The following is a 16,265-nucleotide window of genomic DNA, read 5'->3' on the forward strand; positions in this document are numbered from 1 at the left end:
ACCAAGGCCAGAGAGTAAGCTGTTCTCCCCTTTACTGGCCCAAAACTGATAGTGCATGAGTGTGGGAGAAGGCACCTCCCCCTCAGAGGCTGCAAGCTCAATGAACTCTTTGAAGTTCCTTCTCCATTTTGTACCCACTTCTTGAGGCTGAGATGGTCAGGTGGGTCCAGCATAATGCAGTTGTCTAGTGAGGCCATCAGGCGGGGGGTGGGGGGGGGGTGGGGGGGGGACCCTTAGGCTACTGGTTTCCAATGCTAATTCTTAGGGCCCACCCAGAGTTACTGAATCTGAAGTCTGGAGCTAAAGCAAATTTTGCATCCTTAATCAAGTTTTTTGATAATGAGAACGCCTAGGGAGACCAAAACACGGGCAGACACACAGGGCCTTGTGCCTCAAGACACCTGTTTATTGGGGACATGACTCTTCAACAGGGATGACAGGAATCGTACCAAAAATAGCAACGTCTACAGGGCCCCTGACAGGGCTAGAAGGGTACAGTGCCCCCCACCCCCACCCCTTATACAAAAATAAACTCTCATGCCTATGGACCAGCAGAAACTGGCAGAGTGGTTCCTCACCAGGAACACATCCTCTACCAGCCCTAGGACCCCGTTCTTTGACCCTCACCTCTGCCACTTCTAAGGCACTGTGACTCCCCTGGGCTGGGTGGGTACTGCTTGCCCACCCTCCTTCACCCACTGCCCACTTTATCTCTTGGTCCACCTTGGGCTGGGATACGGGTCCCACACTGCTCCCTGCTGGCTGCTCTACCCAACTACCTCTAGCGCTTCCCTGCTCCTGCGGGGTAAGCTTACTAAGCTAATCACTCCTAACAGGGCTCCCTACCGTTCCTGCCCCCCAAGACCTGCCTCCCCAGATCTAGACAGCCCAGGGCTGCCCTCCTCTTCTAGTGGAGGGCTGGGAGGCGTTTCTCCTGATGGTGCTCGGGCATAGGGTGGAGATGTGTCAGGCCGGGGCTGCCGGCGGCCCCGAGCCCGACGGCTGTGGTGTACTTGCAGATGCAAGGCCATGAGCTCAGGAGCTCCAGTGGCAAAGGGGCAGAAGAGGCAGCGGTGAAGGGCACCCCCTGATCCGGCTTCACCTCCCGGGCCTGCCCGTAGGGACAGGTCCAGGGGCTCGGCCTCACCACCTCTCCCGTTGCGCAGGGTCCTCCCAGGGCTGGCAGGCTTCCTACGGGACCCTGCTCCGGTGCTGCTTGAAGAAGGCCGGGTACTTGCAGTGCCCTCCACCCAGGTGGCAGAGGCCTGAGTTGGCTTGGCTCCTGACTGCGGCTGCAGTGAGGCAGAGCCCCGTGGGGAAGGGGGCGGGGGTTCTGGAGGAGGCCCAGGCCCTGCACTGCTCCTTTGCTCTCGGTGGTGACGCTGAAGGTGATACTTGAGCGAGCCTGATTGGGTACCTGCATAGTCGCAGTGTGGACACTTGTAGGGACGCTCACCTGGGAAGAGCGGATTAACAGTAGGTTATGGGGTCACTATCAAGTGCGCGCGTACCCCCATCACTCACACTCACACACACACACACACACACACACACACACACACACACAGGCATTTTGCTCAATTTACAAACTTCATTCCAAGGCCCAAGAGCAAATGCTGATTCCCCAGTAAGTGATTTATAAGAATATGAAAGCTGCCCAGCATGACCTCCTGCCTTCTGGACCTTTCCTCTCCTAGACCCCCTCCCCCATGAGGAATGCTTCCTCACCTGTGTGCACACGAAGATGCACTTTCAGGTGATGCGCCGAGCGGAAAGATTTTCCACAGAAGGGGCAGTCTTTGCCAGTGGCCCCACGGCCCGCTTCGGATCGGGTCCCTCCAACCAGCAGCCCATTTTCTTCTGTAACACGTTAAAAGAAATTATAGTGTCTCACTATCTTGTCCCAGTCAGGTAGACCATTACACCCACCATCTCTCTAGGCCCAAGAGGTTTAGGGGAAAGTAGATTTGTTAAAAGAATTAGCACCCTTAGGGGGCCACAAAGCTTCCCAGTAGGAAAAAAAAAAAAGCCCAGAAGACATCGAAGACAGGTCTTTTGGAAAGGAAACTATAGGAGTGGTGGCCCAAGTGTTGACCAAATGCGGGCAACCCAGAGAGAAATAAGTGTGGACATACCTTGGGTGGCCGTAGGTCTTGCCTGGGTCCCCATGGCAGGTGCAGGTTGTCCTGACCCCTCACCTGGGTGGGGGTGCAGGGAAGTCAGAGTGCCCAGCGACCTGCCCCGGGCCCAGCTCTCCTCTTCCGCCTCCACCACCTCTTCCTCCTCCTCTGGTTCCTCTGTACGGTGTCGCCGGGCACGATTGGGAAGAGCTGAAGGCAGCGGGCGGAATCCTCCTCCATAGCTTCGGCCAGCTCCAGGGTCCGCACCCTCACCATTGGGTCGTACTTCCCCAGCTCGTACACTCAGGTAGCCTAAGAGGCTTGGGGGCTCTCGGCGCTCAGCCGGGGTGGGTGCTGGGGCCAGTAGGAGCGCAGGGCCCAGAGGCTCATAAGCCAGCAGGCTCAGGTCAGGAGGCTGAGGGGCCCTGGCAGGGGTAGAGCCAGGCCCCGGGGAACGCAAAGGGCCCAGCTTGCTGGTGTGCACCTTCATGTGGTTCTTAAGGAACCAGGGCTCCTTGAAGCAGCGGCCACACACGGGGCACGCATGATCAAAAGAGGCCTTGTGCTTGCGCATATGACCCTTGAGGAACCAGGACTGTGTAAAGCTCTGGCCGCACACCTGGCAACGGAACTCAGGTGGCGCAGGGGGTTCCTCCGGAGGTGCAGGAGTTGGGGCAGGGTTCGCCTCACGTTCAGGCTCGGGCCTAGGTTCAGGTTCAGGCTCAGGCTCAAGGGCAGATCTGGGTTCTGGCTGGGGTGGAGGCTGGGGTTCTGGCGTCGAAGTAGCCGCCAGGGGGCGCTCGGAAGCCCCATGGGCCGTCAGACTGTGGTGCAGCAACTCCTCCTCCTGGCTGGAGCCAAAACTGCACAAGCTGCACTTCCAGGGCCTGTGCAGGATGTGCAGGTGGCGTTCCCTCTCCGCTGAGGTGCGAAACTTGCCTTTGCAGAAAGGGCAACGGAAGGCAGACGAGGAAGGAACCTGAGGGCGTGCCACGCCCTCTGTGACTGGGGTGGCCTGCATGCCCCCTGAGCTTCTGGCTCTCCCCAGTTGGGCTTCACGCAGCAGGGCACGTTCCTCCAACTCCAGCAACAGGCGTGCAGCAGGGCTTCGTGGACGCTCAGGTTGGTGCGTTCGGAGATGTGAGCGCAGCAGGGCCCGCTGAGCCGCGCGGTGGCCACAATGTGGGCACTGGAAGGCTTGGGCGCCGGGGTGGGCTCGCAGGTGCAAAGCCAGGATGGAATTGAATCGGAAGCGCTTTCCGCACACAGGACAGGGGAAGCGCCTTTCGCCTGCACGAGTCTCAGACCAGCCCACTGCTCCCATCCCAGGCGACCCGGTGCTCACACCCGGTCCGTTGGAGTAGTGCTGTAGATCCAGCTCGCCGTCGAAGGCTGGTGGGGAAGGCTCTAGGTGGCCGACCAAGATGCGGGGACGTGAGCCCTGTAGGGAAAGATGTACATAGAGGAGAGGGTGGAAAGGGCCTATCTATGGAAAACGCAAAGGTATCGAGGGCGCGAAGAACGGAAAATAAGAGTGTGTAGCAGGCTGGGACCCGACCTGGGTACACTGGTGCCTCTCACCTCCAGAAGTGGGATAGATGGAAGTTAGATACTGGGGCCAAGTTAATAACATATATTACTACACTAAGAAGTGAAAACGCGGACAGGAGAGGGAGTACCGTTGAAGGTACTTGCAGGTCAAGGACAGAGCTTCACTCACCTCCATGGACCCCTTCACATTCTTTGGTTCTGAGGGTTGGAAGGAGGAGGAAGGAAAGCTGCTAATGAAGGCAACAGGTGCGGAGGTGCTAAAACAAGACAGATTGATTGGAGGAAAGATGAGCCCTGGCTTTCAGCAGTAAAGCCACCCCGCTTTGCAGCCTGTATTCTTAAAACCCATCCCTTCTCCCTACTTGAACCTTGAGGTATCACATGCTTCTTGTTTGCTGTCCTCAAAACTTGCACTCTTTTATCAGCCAATTTGTATGACAAACCAAGAATTCCTCCCCCAAATGATGTTTTAAACACCTAGTCCGAAAACACCCCCCTACACACACACAATGTGGGAGGCCATCATAGTATACCCCTCTTCCACTTGCATTGGGCTGTGCCACTGGATAAACAAATGTGGAGGGCTAGCCATACTCCTGTTATCCAAGTGGTACCAGCTCCTCAGACCCAGGCCCAGCCAGCCAAAATCCCTCCAGGTTCCTCCTCCTTGCTTTTGCCGGCACCCAGTCTTCTGGTCTTTCCTCTTCCCCCTCCCCCTTCCTGGATTCCTGATCCATTCATTTCCATTCATTACAGAGACTCATTCATGCATGGGAGAGAAACACCTCCCAGCAGCAGAGTCTGGAGACGGAGGGGGAGGGGCGTGAAGGGAGAGCCAGCTACAGAGGGAATGAAGAGAGTTGGGGGAGGCGTGGAAGTTAAGGGGCACTAGCAGCCTAGGGAAGGGGTTAAAAACGGCAGATCCCATTTAGGTTTCACCCCGTTTCAAACCTTGGAGCCAGTGGTTTGATGGGGCATCTCAGCCCCTTTGTCCAGAGCTGTTCCGAGGCAGGCTTTCCTCCTCTCTGCAGGGGAGAGGCTTCCTCACACAAGAGGAGGATTACACTGGCTCTGAGCTCAAGAGGCTGGAGTGAGGGACGGGGGGCGGGGCCTTGCCATCTGCACAGATAGGGGGATCCACACATGCTCTGAGCAGGAAAGGGTTAAAATTCTCCATCTAAAATTCCCTATCCCTGACAAGTGCTGTACAGGGCAGGGAGGAGAGTTGAGGGAGAGGATGGTGAGGGGAGGGTCTCCTGGCAAGGTCATGGAATTAGACTTCAGTGGATGGCCACAAGTCACCCACTCTTGCCTTCCTCCTTGTATCTTGTTCAGGCTAGATGAACTTGGGCCTAGCTTTTTTTTTTTTAACCTCAGACATAATATTTGATAAAGAACTTCCTTACAATGAGACTTATGAAACTGAATTACTAAGAAAGAAAAGGACTCAAGCATTACTTTACTTACAAATCTTTAATTGAAGTGAACTGGGCCAGGAGTGAGCCCTGCTTATCAGCAGAGAAAAGTCTGGGGCTTTAAAGCGCATTTTCCACATCGAGTGGATGTGGCAAGACTCTACTACCAAGGGGCAAACACCTGTTACATGCAGACTCTGACCTTTGAGAGCATTATCAGATACATTAACAAAAGGTCCTGCCCAAGTGTCACTGGACAGCCACTGTCACTTAATGTGTGTGTTTCTGTGGGTCCAAATTGAGGCATCTATTCTTGTCCTATGAACCCTCCAAATAAGCCCTTCACTGGGACCAACAGTCTGATCAGGCTCACTGAAAACTGCATAAAGGTGAATTAGAATAGAACTAAGGGGTAGAAGGCTATTGTAAGCCTGTGTCTTACAACCTTGCGTAAATCGCTGAATCTCTCAGTTTACGTCTATGACAATGAGTTATAATAACCTTACATTTGTAGTCCCTGCCAACTCGACAGTTGTCTGATATTAAGTCCCAAGACTTCTGGCCCCCAAGAGACATTAAAACAGATGGCCATTCCTTCAGTACCATGGAGAGTGCAGTGGGCTACTAGAACCTCCACTTTGGCTACCTCAGTACCACAGATAGAGCTAGGAAGTGCTAGAGGTCACATTGGCCATCTTAGCGCCAAAGAGAGGACACAGAAACTAGTGGGTGAGGAAGAAAAAAGTCCTATTTGGGAACTATGGGTGGGGGGAGTATCAAGGAAACTATGGCCTTTTGGGTGTCACTGAAAATAGAATAGAAAATACACATACCTAGAAAATTTTTAATTAGCTATACAGAATGTCATAACAGTTACAGTTTGTGCATCCTGGAATGAGTTACTGAGGCATCGTACTTGAGTCCATCACATTCTGTTGCTTTCCTGGGGATTCCCGGAACATCCTGGTGTACAGCCAATCTGGTATATTCAGAGGAAGCAGATGGCTGGGAGGGGTGTGTATGTGTGTGAGAATACTGCACGGTCATAGCTGACTAACCTATGGGCACATATTCTGATCCTGAGGAGATTCTAGGGCCTCTAAAATTGCCTGTAAAACACCAAGCAAAAATGTCTCAAAGGAAAATGGCCTAATATCTGAGGCAAAAGGAGCAGAAACACCTCAAGGCTTCCTCCCCCGAACAACAGATCCCACACTCTTGCATGTAGCAGTTTCCAGGATGGAAAGCTGTGACACCTAAGAAAGCAAAAATGGAATCTGAATTTCTCCTCAGGGGAAGCTTCCCAGAAGGTGGCCTAAAATCAGTAAAATCCACCGGGACCTCCTAGGCCCAGTCAAGATGGCTTCCGTCATCTCTCCATCAAACCAGGTCTCGCTCATAAATCGCTCTCAATAGGGGAGAGCACCAGCAGAGACAGTCTGTGACCTGGTGTGGAACCTATGTCAGACATGTATTGTCTGTGGACAATCCTCACATTTTTCTGTACTCAAGGCTTAAACACCACCCCTGAGCTTTGGCCAGAGAGTAGCGCTGACCTACTTTCCACACCCAGTGGGAATCAGGGGTTATCTTGCTCCTGTGTGTATTTTTTTGCGGAGATGTGTTACAAATTAGAAATATTTCCAAAGCAACAGGCCAAGACCACCAAATCTTATGGAGGATGAACTGATGGTGAAAAGACTTACAGAAAAATCAGCTAAACGAAGGTCCAAGAAGATTCTCCCACCCCCCACCCCAAATCATGTGATTCCAAATATTTTAAGGTCAAGTGTTCAGTAGCAAAGGATCAGAGTCTCTGGGGCCTAGTTGTAAGTAGGCCTTTGCCTCTGGTTATCCCCAACACACGACTTTTTCCCCCTTTTTAGTAATCTCTCCTCTCCTAAATCAGCTAATGAATACGAACCACTTGGATAGATGAGAATAAATGGGCAGGGACTGTCTACAGTTGAGACCACCTGGAGAATACATACATGCCAACAGCTCACTTTGATGGTCTCTTCATGGTTCTGTGAACCTCACTATTCTAAAAGCTGCTTCAAACACACACTACACTGAACCTTGACACCTTTTAGAGATAGGGGGGCATGAAATTTCAGTCATGGGCTCCCAAATAACTATCGAGAGGTGAGAGGGAGGTACAATCCCCCCCTACACACACACAATCATATCCTAGACCCATGTTCTAGCATGTCCTAACTTGACCCCGATTCTGAAAGTTCTGAGGAGCCTGGATGGGGGAGGGGGACGCACATATATACAGCCTTAAGTCCCTTTAACTAGAGCGGGCCCTAAAAAGTCGGTGTTAGTGCCTGTAAGAGCCTCGGTTCTCAGGCTGGGAGGTGGGTAGGAGCCCCTCTGGGAAAATAGCCCTCGCAAAAACTGGTAGGCAAGCAGAGCAGGACCTGTGATCTCACACGAGGGACTCCACCAGCTCGCTCACCCCACACTCCACCCGCGGAAAATAATCCAGGATGATGGGGGCAGGGTCGGGAGATAGGGAGGCCAGAGCTCAGCTACCCCGGGCCAGGAGAACAAAAGCAGAGTTACAGCCGCCTCCGCGGCTGCCGCGGGCCGAGCTCTTTGTGACACTTTGTTTGGGACACAGAGAGAAGCACCCCCATCCTCTCCCCTCCCCCCCCCCCCGTGCCCAGCCCGGTCCCGGAGACTTTGGGCCCCTTCCCCACCCCCGCCGGCTGCACCTGGGCCGGGGAGCACCTCCACTCTGCTCACCGTTCTCCCACCGCGCACCCCAGGCCCCCCGCACCCCAGGCCGCGGCGCCCGGCCTCACGGCCCCTACAAAGCCGCGCGCCCCCGCCCCGCGCCGCGGCTCTCCCCTCCGTGCCGGGCTCCCGGCTCCCCCACCTGACCCCCTCCCCCGGGCCCCCCCAACTCTCACGCCTGCCCCGCCGCCCCCACCCCGCCCCCCGGAGCTGCGGGCGAAGTTTGCCGGGGCCGCGCGGCGCCCCTCCCCCGCCCCCGCCCCCTGCACCTGCTCCCGCGCGCCCCCTCCGGGAGGGGCGGGGAGGGCGGCGGGGGGGCGCGGGGGGAGCGGCTACTCACGAGCCCCGGCGGGCGGCGGCGCGGGCGGGCGGCGGCGGCGGCGGGCCGGCGGCGCGGGCGTCAGCGTTACGTGGGGCCGGGGGAGATGCGCCGGGCCCCGGCCCCCCGCCCCCGGCCCGGCCCCCGCCCCTCCCCGGCCCTCCGCCCCCGGCCCGGCCCGCATTGTGTTCGGCGGGAGGCGGCCCGGCCATTAGCATGCGGGGGGCGGCGCGGCGGGCTGCGCGCTCGGGCTCCGGGGCCGGGGGACCCCCGGAGCGGCAAGAGGCGGCCGCCAGGGGGTGCGGGCCTTGGGGGGGCCGGGGGCGTCGCGCGAGGAGGAGGGGGCGGGGGTGGGGCGCGCAGACCGTTCCTCGAGGGGACTGGAGGAGATTGTGAAAGGTCATCTCGTCCTTCCCCCAGCCTCCAAGCAGGACTGCCCCTCCCACCCTAGACCCGGACATACCAGGGAAGGAGTTGGCTCTGCCGCTGCCTCTGCCCCAACATGCACAGGCTCGGGAAGTTCTTCCTGGGGTTTTATCTCAAAGCCTCTCCCTTACAATTTGTCTCTCTTTTGGGAGAGGAGGAGGGGCGATTATAGAGATAGTTAATGTCTGCCGTACAAGAAACATTATTAAAGTTACTCTTCCGCCTTTGCCGTTCTTGATAAACACTTCTCGCTCCTGCCTCACGAATTCTATTTTCCGTTCTTTAAGACACTTTAATGGCTCTTCAATGCAACAATATTTACTGAGTGCTCACCAAGCACCCGTGCTGTGCTCAACACTGGGGGAGATGCAGAGAGGAGGGGGATGTGATACTTTCTCCCGACGCGATTATAGCCCAAACAGAGGCTGCACACTCCTAAGTGGCATACTCAGATTTAGTCAATATTTACTCGATGCTTGTTCACGTATTTAGCAGCATGAGATCTTTCCAGTAATCCTCTATTATAAGCTCCCATTTACAGGTAAGACAAAGGTGCTCGAAGTCTCTCCTTCCACTGACCTGCGAATTCAGGTATCCTCACCGCCAGGCCTACCTCTCAACCCTGCCATTAAATAAAGTCAACACTCTTGGTGATTGAAAAGAGAAGAACCAGGCACAAACAGATGTCTGGTTCCCTTTAAACTGCGATTCCCTGTGCCCAAGAAATCAGCGTGGACACAGTGCTCCTGTGATTTTGGCTCAGCAGTGAGGTAGGGCAGAAGTGGCTCATGAGGAAAGACACTTTTCTTCCCTTTCTCCTGGGCCTCAACTCCCAGGGATCTTCTGGCTCAGTCTCCCCTCCCCCACCCCGTGGTTATAAATAATAATAGCCACCTTTTTTTAATGTGCTATGTGCTGGGTTAAACTAATTCATAAGCGTTTCTCTTAATGCTCAAGGCAACCCCACAAGATTGGTATTATTAATTTCTCTTTACAGATAAGGAAACAGATTAAGCAACTTCACTAAGGTCAGCCAGAAAGATCAGGGACACAAGCACAGGTAGTCTCATCTCAAGACCTCAGGCTCTTTCCTGCATTTGATCTGTAAAGTATACAGTCAGGCCAGTTGGTTCTCTTAGTGTGGAAATAAATATCCTCCCCTTAACTTCGGAGTAAGCCCTACAGAAAATGGACAACAGGTCCATCTGCATGGCCTTCTCAGCAAGCACCTGTAATGCTGCTCCAGTCACCCTGGAGTCAGCTACCCATTGGGGCATATTGTTAATTCTGTTTTCTCAGGAAATAAACTGAAGTTCAAATAGGTAAATTAATGTCACAATAATGTACCCAAGGTCACCAACCTGTAAAAATGGCAGAGCTGAGGCTACAGGAACCTTTTTCTTTCAAAAACATTGTTGCTGTAGTATCCTTTTCAAGACTGCACATCACATTTGGGCACCTGAGTCAGAAACAAACTACACTTATATACAGGGCTCTCCCTCCATTTAACCCATTTGTCAATGTCCAATTCACAAAAAGCCTTCAAGAAAGGGAGGAGCAAGGGCTTAGCTGGGTGGTAGAGAGCTTGCCTAGGGCACACAAAGCCCAGGGATGAATCCCTAGTGCTGCCCTTCGAGAAAGATGCAAAGAGGAGGGAGAAGCTGTCCAGAAAAGCCAGAGAACACAAACTGCTCGGGAACGGTTCCAGGAGGAGCAATCCACACAGTAACACACAATCTCACTAGGGCAGAACAGGTAATCTGAGGAGGGAGCCAAAGAACAAAGACTAGATGGAAATAAGGGGAGACTGAGGTCTGGGGCGATCATGCACATAGGGATGAAGTAAGTGAGGCCTGAAGAAGATGGGGAGAAACAGGACAACAGGAAGTGTGGCGGGTAAGGCAGGCCTGGGTGGCCTGTGGGGTGAATCGAGGCTGATGTCTGTGGCGTGGGGCCACTCCCTGGATCCTTAGGCCCTCATAGTGATCTTTGCCCCACCACACCTCAGCTCTGACAGACTATGTGCCAGGAAAATTTTGTTGTCTGCACTGAGCTACCAAGGCCCTAAGGAGTACTGGGACCCAGCCGAGATCCAACACTTTGGAGTGGCTGCTTCAGACTAGGTAGGTGTAACGTTCCGGGCCGAAAACTCTGAATTGGCAGTCGGCACAGGGGTAAGTGAAAGAGATGCTATGTGTTCTCATTTCCTGAATGGTCCCGTGATGAATTTTTCCAATCTAGGAAGCACCACTCTTATAGTCAAGGGAACCATGGATCATACTGCTGACCTGCCAAGGCAGGAGAGACCCAGCCTCCGTCTGGAAAAGCTACAGCACTGGGCAAGACACAGGCAAAGTGGACACCTATTGGTGGTGGCGGTGAGGCCAGGTTGCCCTGCTTCAGGCTTTGGCGAACTATACCCAGTTCAATTCCATTCATATTCAGTGAATACATACCATGTACTAGATACAGTGTTAGGCCTAGGAGGGGGGGGAGGAGGCATGTAGAAATTAGTAAGGTAAAACCATTCATTTCCAAAGGTAGCTTGCCTTTACCTTTGGGGAAAACATAAAGGTAAGAAAACTATAAAATGAGACAGAAGAAAAAACGTCATCTAATTTCACCTTTTTAACTGCCCTTTTTAAACTTTCCTCTACCGGGCACGTATCCCAATTACTGGTATGGAAAAGATGAAAACACTTTGTGAGGAGAAAGGATCTGACAGTCCCCTCTAATGACCCAACTCTGGCCTCCAGGTGAGCCAGCTATGGCTGGCGACAGCCATGGTGCCCTTTACTATCTCCGTTGCATGCTTGAGCTCTGCTTGTCATATGGCCACGGCACTACCACTCTGGCCTGGAGCCTCGGTAAGATCCACCACAAGGGGTGAAAGGAAGGAGGGTCCTAGGGGTCTCTCTCTAATAAGACTGGAGTTCACAAATTGCTCTTCTCACCATTTAGGGTTTCCTCACTGGGATTATCACCCTTGAGCTTCGGAGAGCACCTTGTATCTGGAAGGTGAGAGGAGAGAACACAGGCCTGCCCCTACTACTGCCCAACACACACACACACACACACACACACACACACACACTCATTGGGTGCACACACACACACACACTCATTGGGTGCACACACACACACACACTCATTGGGTGCACACACACACACACACTCATTGGGTGCACACACACACACACTCATTGGGTGCACACACACACACACACTCATGGGTGCACACACACCTCAAACAAAGAGCAATTATCCTCTCAGCTGTTTGTCCTGACCAAAGCAAGAAAGTAAAATAGGAGCAGAAGGTTGTAAGCCTCTCTCTCTCTCTCCTCCTCTCTCTCTCCCTGTGTGTGTGTGTGTGTGTGTGTTGCTGGGGATTGAACCTAGAGCCACATGCACAATAGGCAAACACTACCCCTGAGCTAAAGCCCCAGCTTTTTTTCCCCCTAATAAGTTCACTCAGGATGGTCTTGAACATATTCTGGAGTCCAGTCAGGTCTAGAATTTTTGATCCCCCTGCCTCTGCCTCCTAGGTGTCAAGGATTACAGGCCTATCTATACCACCAGTCCTGCTGCCTCTGAGTTTTGTGTTTAGCTAGGCTGTAGGTGGAGTTTGAGCTTGTATTGAGTCCCCTAGGCTGGGCAGGGCTGAGTTGGCTCACTGGTAGGTGCGGGCCATGATGATATCCAACACCTTCAACCTGATCTTGGGCTTCATCGTGCTGGTGATCGAGGTGATGAAGACAGCATTGGGATCTGCCCGTATTGCCCCCTCCCAGGTACTGCTGGGGGAGAACGGTACAGGGAAGAAAGGGCAGGAGAAAGTAGGGACTGTACCTCCCAAAGCATCCTCACCCTGATACCTGCAGTTGACAGGGTTACTGGTGCTAGAGCTCAGTGCTGAGGCCTTCACCCTAGGAGGAGTGCTGGTCTCAACATATGCCTTATTCTTGCTGAGCCAGAGGAAGCCAGGATGCTTCACAAGATCAAGTCTGCACTACCAGGAGCTACAAGAGGTACGGAGTGCAGGGAGGAAACATGAAGCAGCAAGCTTCCTGCTAACTTTTCTTCTGGCTGTACTAGTCAATACCACTTAGGGGCAAACAGTGGGGCTGTAGAGAAATGAAGGGTTGAAACTGACTGCCTTTCTGGCACTGAACGTTAGTCCCCCTAATGATGGATGGAAAGAAATTGGGTATTTAATGATTGGGACTACAAGTGCACAAACATTAATAAGCTACCTTAATATTATTATTATTGGACAGACACGAAAAACTGGGAGGGTTTTGCTTCTACCTGGGGTTTCTCCTTTCTTGACCCTAAATTTTGCTCATATCTGTTTCAGGGTCTCTCGGAGGTGGAGGAGGTTTCTGGTTTGGAGAATGGTCCCGTGGTGGCTAGCACAGGAAACAACAGATGAGTGAGTGGGTAAGACAGGTGCCACTGTCCTCCTACTCCAAGGGGGGCATTCTCCAAACACTTCTGCGTTATGTCCCTCCCTCGGACTGTAACTGAACTCCTCAGAGATGTGCATGAAGGCCGAAGGCGTGCCCTCAGTTTCCCTTCAAACCAGGCCCAAATCTCTTTTCTTCCCCATGAGAGGAAGATGTCACCTCACTTGACATGCTTCTTCCTCCCTGCCTCTCCATCCAGCTTCACATCTGCCTCATCTCACTGTTTCCGTCTGTTCACCTTTTCACAATCCCATCCATTCCGAGCCCGGCTGCTGCACCCGCCAACCCAGAATCCGCGTCGGTTGTGCTCCAGGTCTCCCTTGGATCCGGGTCCTGCCTAATACAACGGAGACTACAAATCCCAGGATGCCCCGCCACCCCGTGACCTACTGGAAAATAAAGAGCCTTCCCTCGGCGGCGGGGGCGCTGTGCATCTGCTGAGTGACGCGAGGCGCTGGGAGCAGGGCCTAGCCGAGTTTCCTCGGACGCGACCACTGGCCCCGCGTGCAGGGAGGAGCCGGGCGGGCTGTCGCGCACAGGGGTGCCACCACCGCGGCCAGGCAACCGCATTCGGCTGGGGGTCTCGAGCCCTCCTGCCTGCAGCTGCCGACACTAGCAAAGGCTGGGGGCCGGCGCCTGGCCGAGCCGCGCTTCCCCAGGTGCTGCCGCCGCGCCCCTCGCGCCAGTGCCCAGGTTCAAAGTCCTGAGACTTGGAGCGCGCGCGAGAAGGGGGTTGGAGATGATGAGTCAGTGGCGCCGGCCCTTCTCGCCCCCTCCCCCCAGGACCCGGCGCTGGAGAGGACAGGCTGGCTGGCTGGGCAGGCGGGGTACCGACCTAGGACTTTCCCGCCTCTAGCGAGCACGCTGGTGGACCGAGCCCGCGTGGCCGCCACCCTGTCCAAGGCGGGAGCAGGACTGCGCAGGCTCAGGCTCTTAGCAGCCCCCGGCGGGCCTTTGATCCCTGCTGCGATATGGTCGCTGAAACTGCTTGCACTGAGCCCACACCACTTATGACCTCTGCGAGTGTACAAAGATGACAGGCTCGGTGGTTTGGGGGAAAGCCCAGAAAAATGGTGGATCCCGATAACACCAGGGGGCAGCTTAGTAGCCGTTGAAAAGTAGAAATGAACTAGGCCTAAGAGAACTCACCCCAAATTCACATAGTGCCCGGGATGGGTGTTCGCCTCACATTTTTGTTCCCACTTGAGAAGGCTTCTTTCCCCTAGAAAATGCTGCTTCTCCGGGCTCAGGCAAGCCCAGGTACCAGTGAGGCTAGAGCGCAGCCTGCCTGGCTTGCCTTGACATTGCAGTGGCGCCAGCTGCAGATCCTTTCTGTTTGTGACACCTTGGGAGTGGTAATAGTCGCCCTATGACAAAGTTACGTGTGAGTATTAGTGGGTGGAGACAGTTCTGGGATCAGGCTCTGGAATGGAGAGAACCCAATCTGGGCCTCCCCCATTTCTTCTCTCCCCCAATCAAACTGCAGAAATCATGTGTGGAGGGCCCTGAAAAGAATATTTTTCTTCAAAGTCAGAACGTGGTGGCCAAAGAAACTATAGGAGGAATTAGGAGGAATCAGCAATTTGCTGTCTTCCAGCCTTTACTGTTGTGATCAGAAGCCTGGGAATTGCATTCCGGATCTTAAGAGATGCTCAATGAACGAGTCCTTTAACAATGCTGAATACTCAAGGCCAAGATCCCAGTGGTTTTATTTCTCATTTGTTGTCCGAAGTAACTGGCAACGGGCTTTGCTCATTGTAAATTATTAAGATCTCTTAGATGCCGAGGATCGCTTTTTTTATCTCATTGGCTGCCTGGAACTTGCCATGTAGATCAGTCTGTCCTTGAACTCCCATTTGATCCACGTGTTTGTGAGTGCTGGAATTAAAGGCATGTGTCACCATGAAGTTTGCACACACACACACACAACACACACACACACACACACACACACACACGCCCTTACCAACAATGTGAACAAAGCATGAAGAATTGTTCGTGAATTCTGCAATGGTTTTCCCCAAATAGATGCATGTTAACTTTCATCACAGTCCATTGATCAAAACAAATCACAACAGTGTCATCATAGGGAAGGTATTGTGGAAGATGAGGGAAAGCAGAAATAATTTAAGGAAAAGGTTAGGAATTTGAACCCTGAATCGCCAAATAGTTGAAATGTGTCTATTTAGCAGTTATACCTGTTTCTACTTGTTTAGTTCAGCAAACTTCTACATGAAATTCTTGATGGGAAAAAAAAAAAAAACAAGACTGGGTGTCAGGAAAACCTAGATGCTGGTTCTGTTGCATGGGCAAGTAAAATCTGTCTGGACTATACTTTGTTCACATAGCCATTATAGCCTATTTATCCTCTTCCCCTTACTGCAGCGCAAGTAAAATAGCATCACACAAGGAAAGTACTTTAAAATTATGAGGCGCTAGAGAGGTTAAAAATAAGTCAAAGAAGGCAGATAATGGTGAATATTAATGAAGTGGATAGGGACCAGGCAACAGGGCTGGAGGGAACTCAGTAGTACACACTACAGGTGTGAATGATGTGTGTACTCAACTCCACCAACTACTGCCACACGTGATTGTAGGAATGCCACATTTTTGAATGGGAGTCAGAAATTCTGACTTTGTGTGTAAAATATTCTGATTTTAAAATATTAATAATGAAATATTTTTTAATTCAAGGGTCTGATTCAGCCTGTAGTTCTGTAGATTTAAAAGTCAGTTTCTGCATTATGCAAATAATATTGTAAGAATTTGGTTTGAATCCCAGCACTCAGGAGGCAGAAGCAGGAGGAGCACTATGCACTTGAGGCCAGCTTGGTCTGCAGAGTGAGTTTTAAGACAGCCAGGAATACACAGGGAAACACTGTCTTGAGAAACCAAAACCAGCAACAACACAAAAAGAATTCTGTTTTGAGGGTGTACAACATGGTGTGTGTAGCTCTTGTGAAATATAAGAGTGTTGGGAGGGGTTAAACATGAAGTCACCTCTCCACAGCGTTGCTCTTCAGGAAAGGGTCGTTTTGTCTGCTGGGGATATTTCGCATATTTGAAGAGATTTTTTGATGGTCAACTGAGGGTGGGGGTGGTAAGGGAATGTGGAATGGCAGGTACATTAGCATATCAATCAGGAGATTGCCACTAATGCTCCTCCTCTGGCCTGTACCTTTTGCCTGCTGCAAGCCAAAACTGAGCTTTCTGCATTCCTCTCCCT

General features: G+C 52.8%; 2 protein-coding genes across 13 annotated transcripts; one reads left to right on the forward strand and one right to left on the reverse strand.

The window, feature by feature from the left end:
* Nucleotides 1-385: 385 nt before the first annotated feature.
* Znf219 (zinc finger protein 219) lies at nucleotides 386-14,388 on the reverse strand. 12 transcript variants are annotated; one of them, XM_051176813.1, is made up of 5 exons: nucleotides 14,189-14,388; nucleotides 3,841-3,928; nucleotides 2,136-3,561; nucleotides 1,729-1,860; nucleotides 386-1,456 (listed from the first exon to the last, which is right to left on the reverse strand). In XM_051176813.1, the coding sequence occupies exons 2-5, from the start codon at nucleotides 3,844-3,846 to the stop codon at nucleotides 843-845; spliced, it is 2,178 nt and encodes a 725-aa protein (XP_051032770.1). In that variant the 5' UTR covers nucleotides 3,847-3,928; nucleotides 14,189-14,388; the 3' UTR covers nucleotides 386-842. The 12 variants fall into 12 exon arrangements, with proteins under 12 accessions (XP_051032770.1, XP_051032767.1, XP_051032769.1 ...); XM_051176810.1 differs by lacking the exon at nucleotides 14,189-14,388 and adding an exon at nucleotides 13,430-13,538; XM_051176812.1 differs by lacking the exon at nucleotides 14,189-14,388 and adding an exon at nucleotides 13,278-13,396.
* Tmem253 (transmembrane protein 253) lies at nucleotides 10,797-13,469 on the forward strand. Its single transcript, XM_051176819.1, is given in 6 exon segments — nucleotides 10,797-10,951; nucleotides 11,330-11,440; nucleotides 11,535-11,591; nucleotides 12,254-12,601; nucleotides 12,931-13,005; nucleotides 13,239-13,469. Coding segments are annotated over 5 exon segments (699 nt in total). The 5' UTR covers nucleotides 10,797-10,843; the 3' UTR covers nucleotides 13,239-13,469.
* Nucleotides 14,389-16,265: the final 1,877 nt, after the last annotated feature.

The sequence above is a fragment of the Phodopus roborovskii genome, unplaced genomic scaffold (genome assembly GCF_943737965.1).
Source record: "Phodopus roborovskii unplaced genomic scaffold, PHOROB, whole genome shotgun sequence".
NCBI lineage: Eukaryota > Metazoa > Chordata > Mammalia > Rodentia > Cricetidae > Phodopus > Phodopus roborovskii.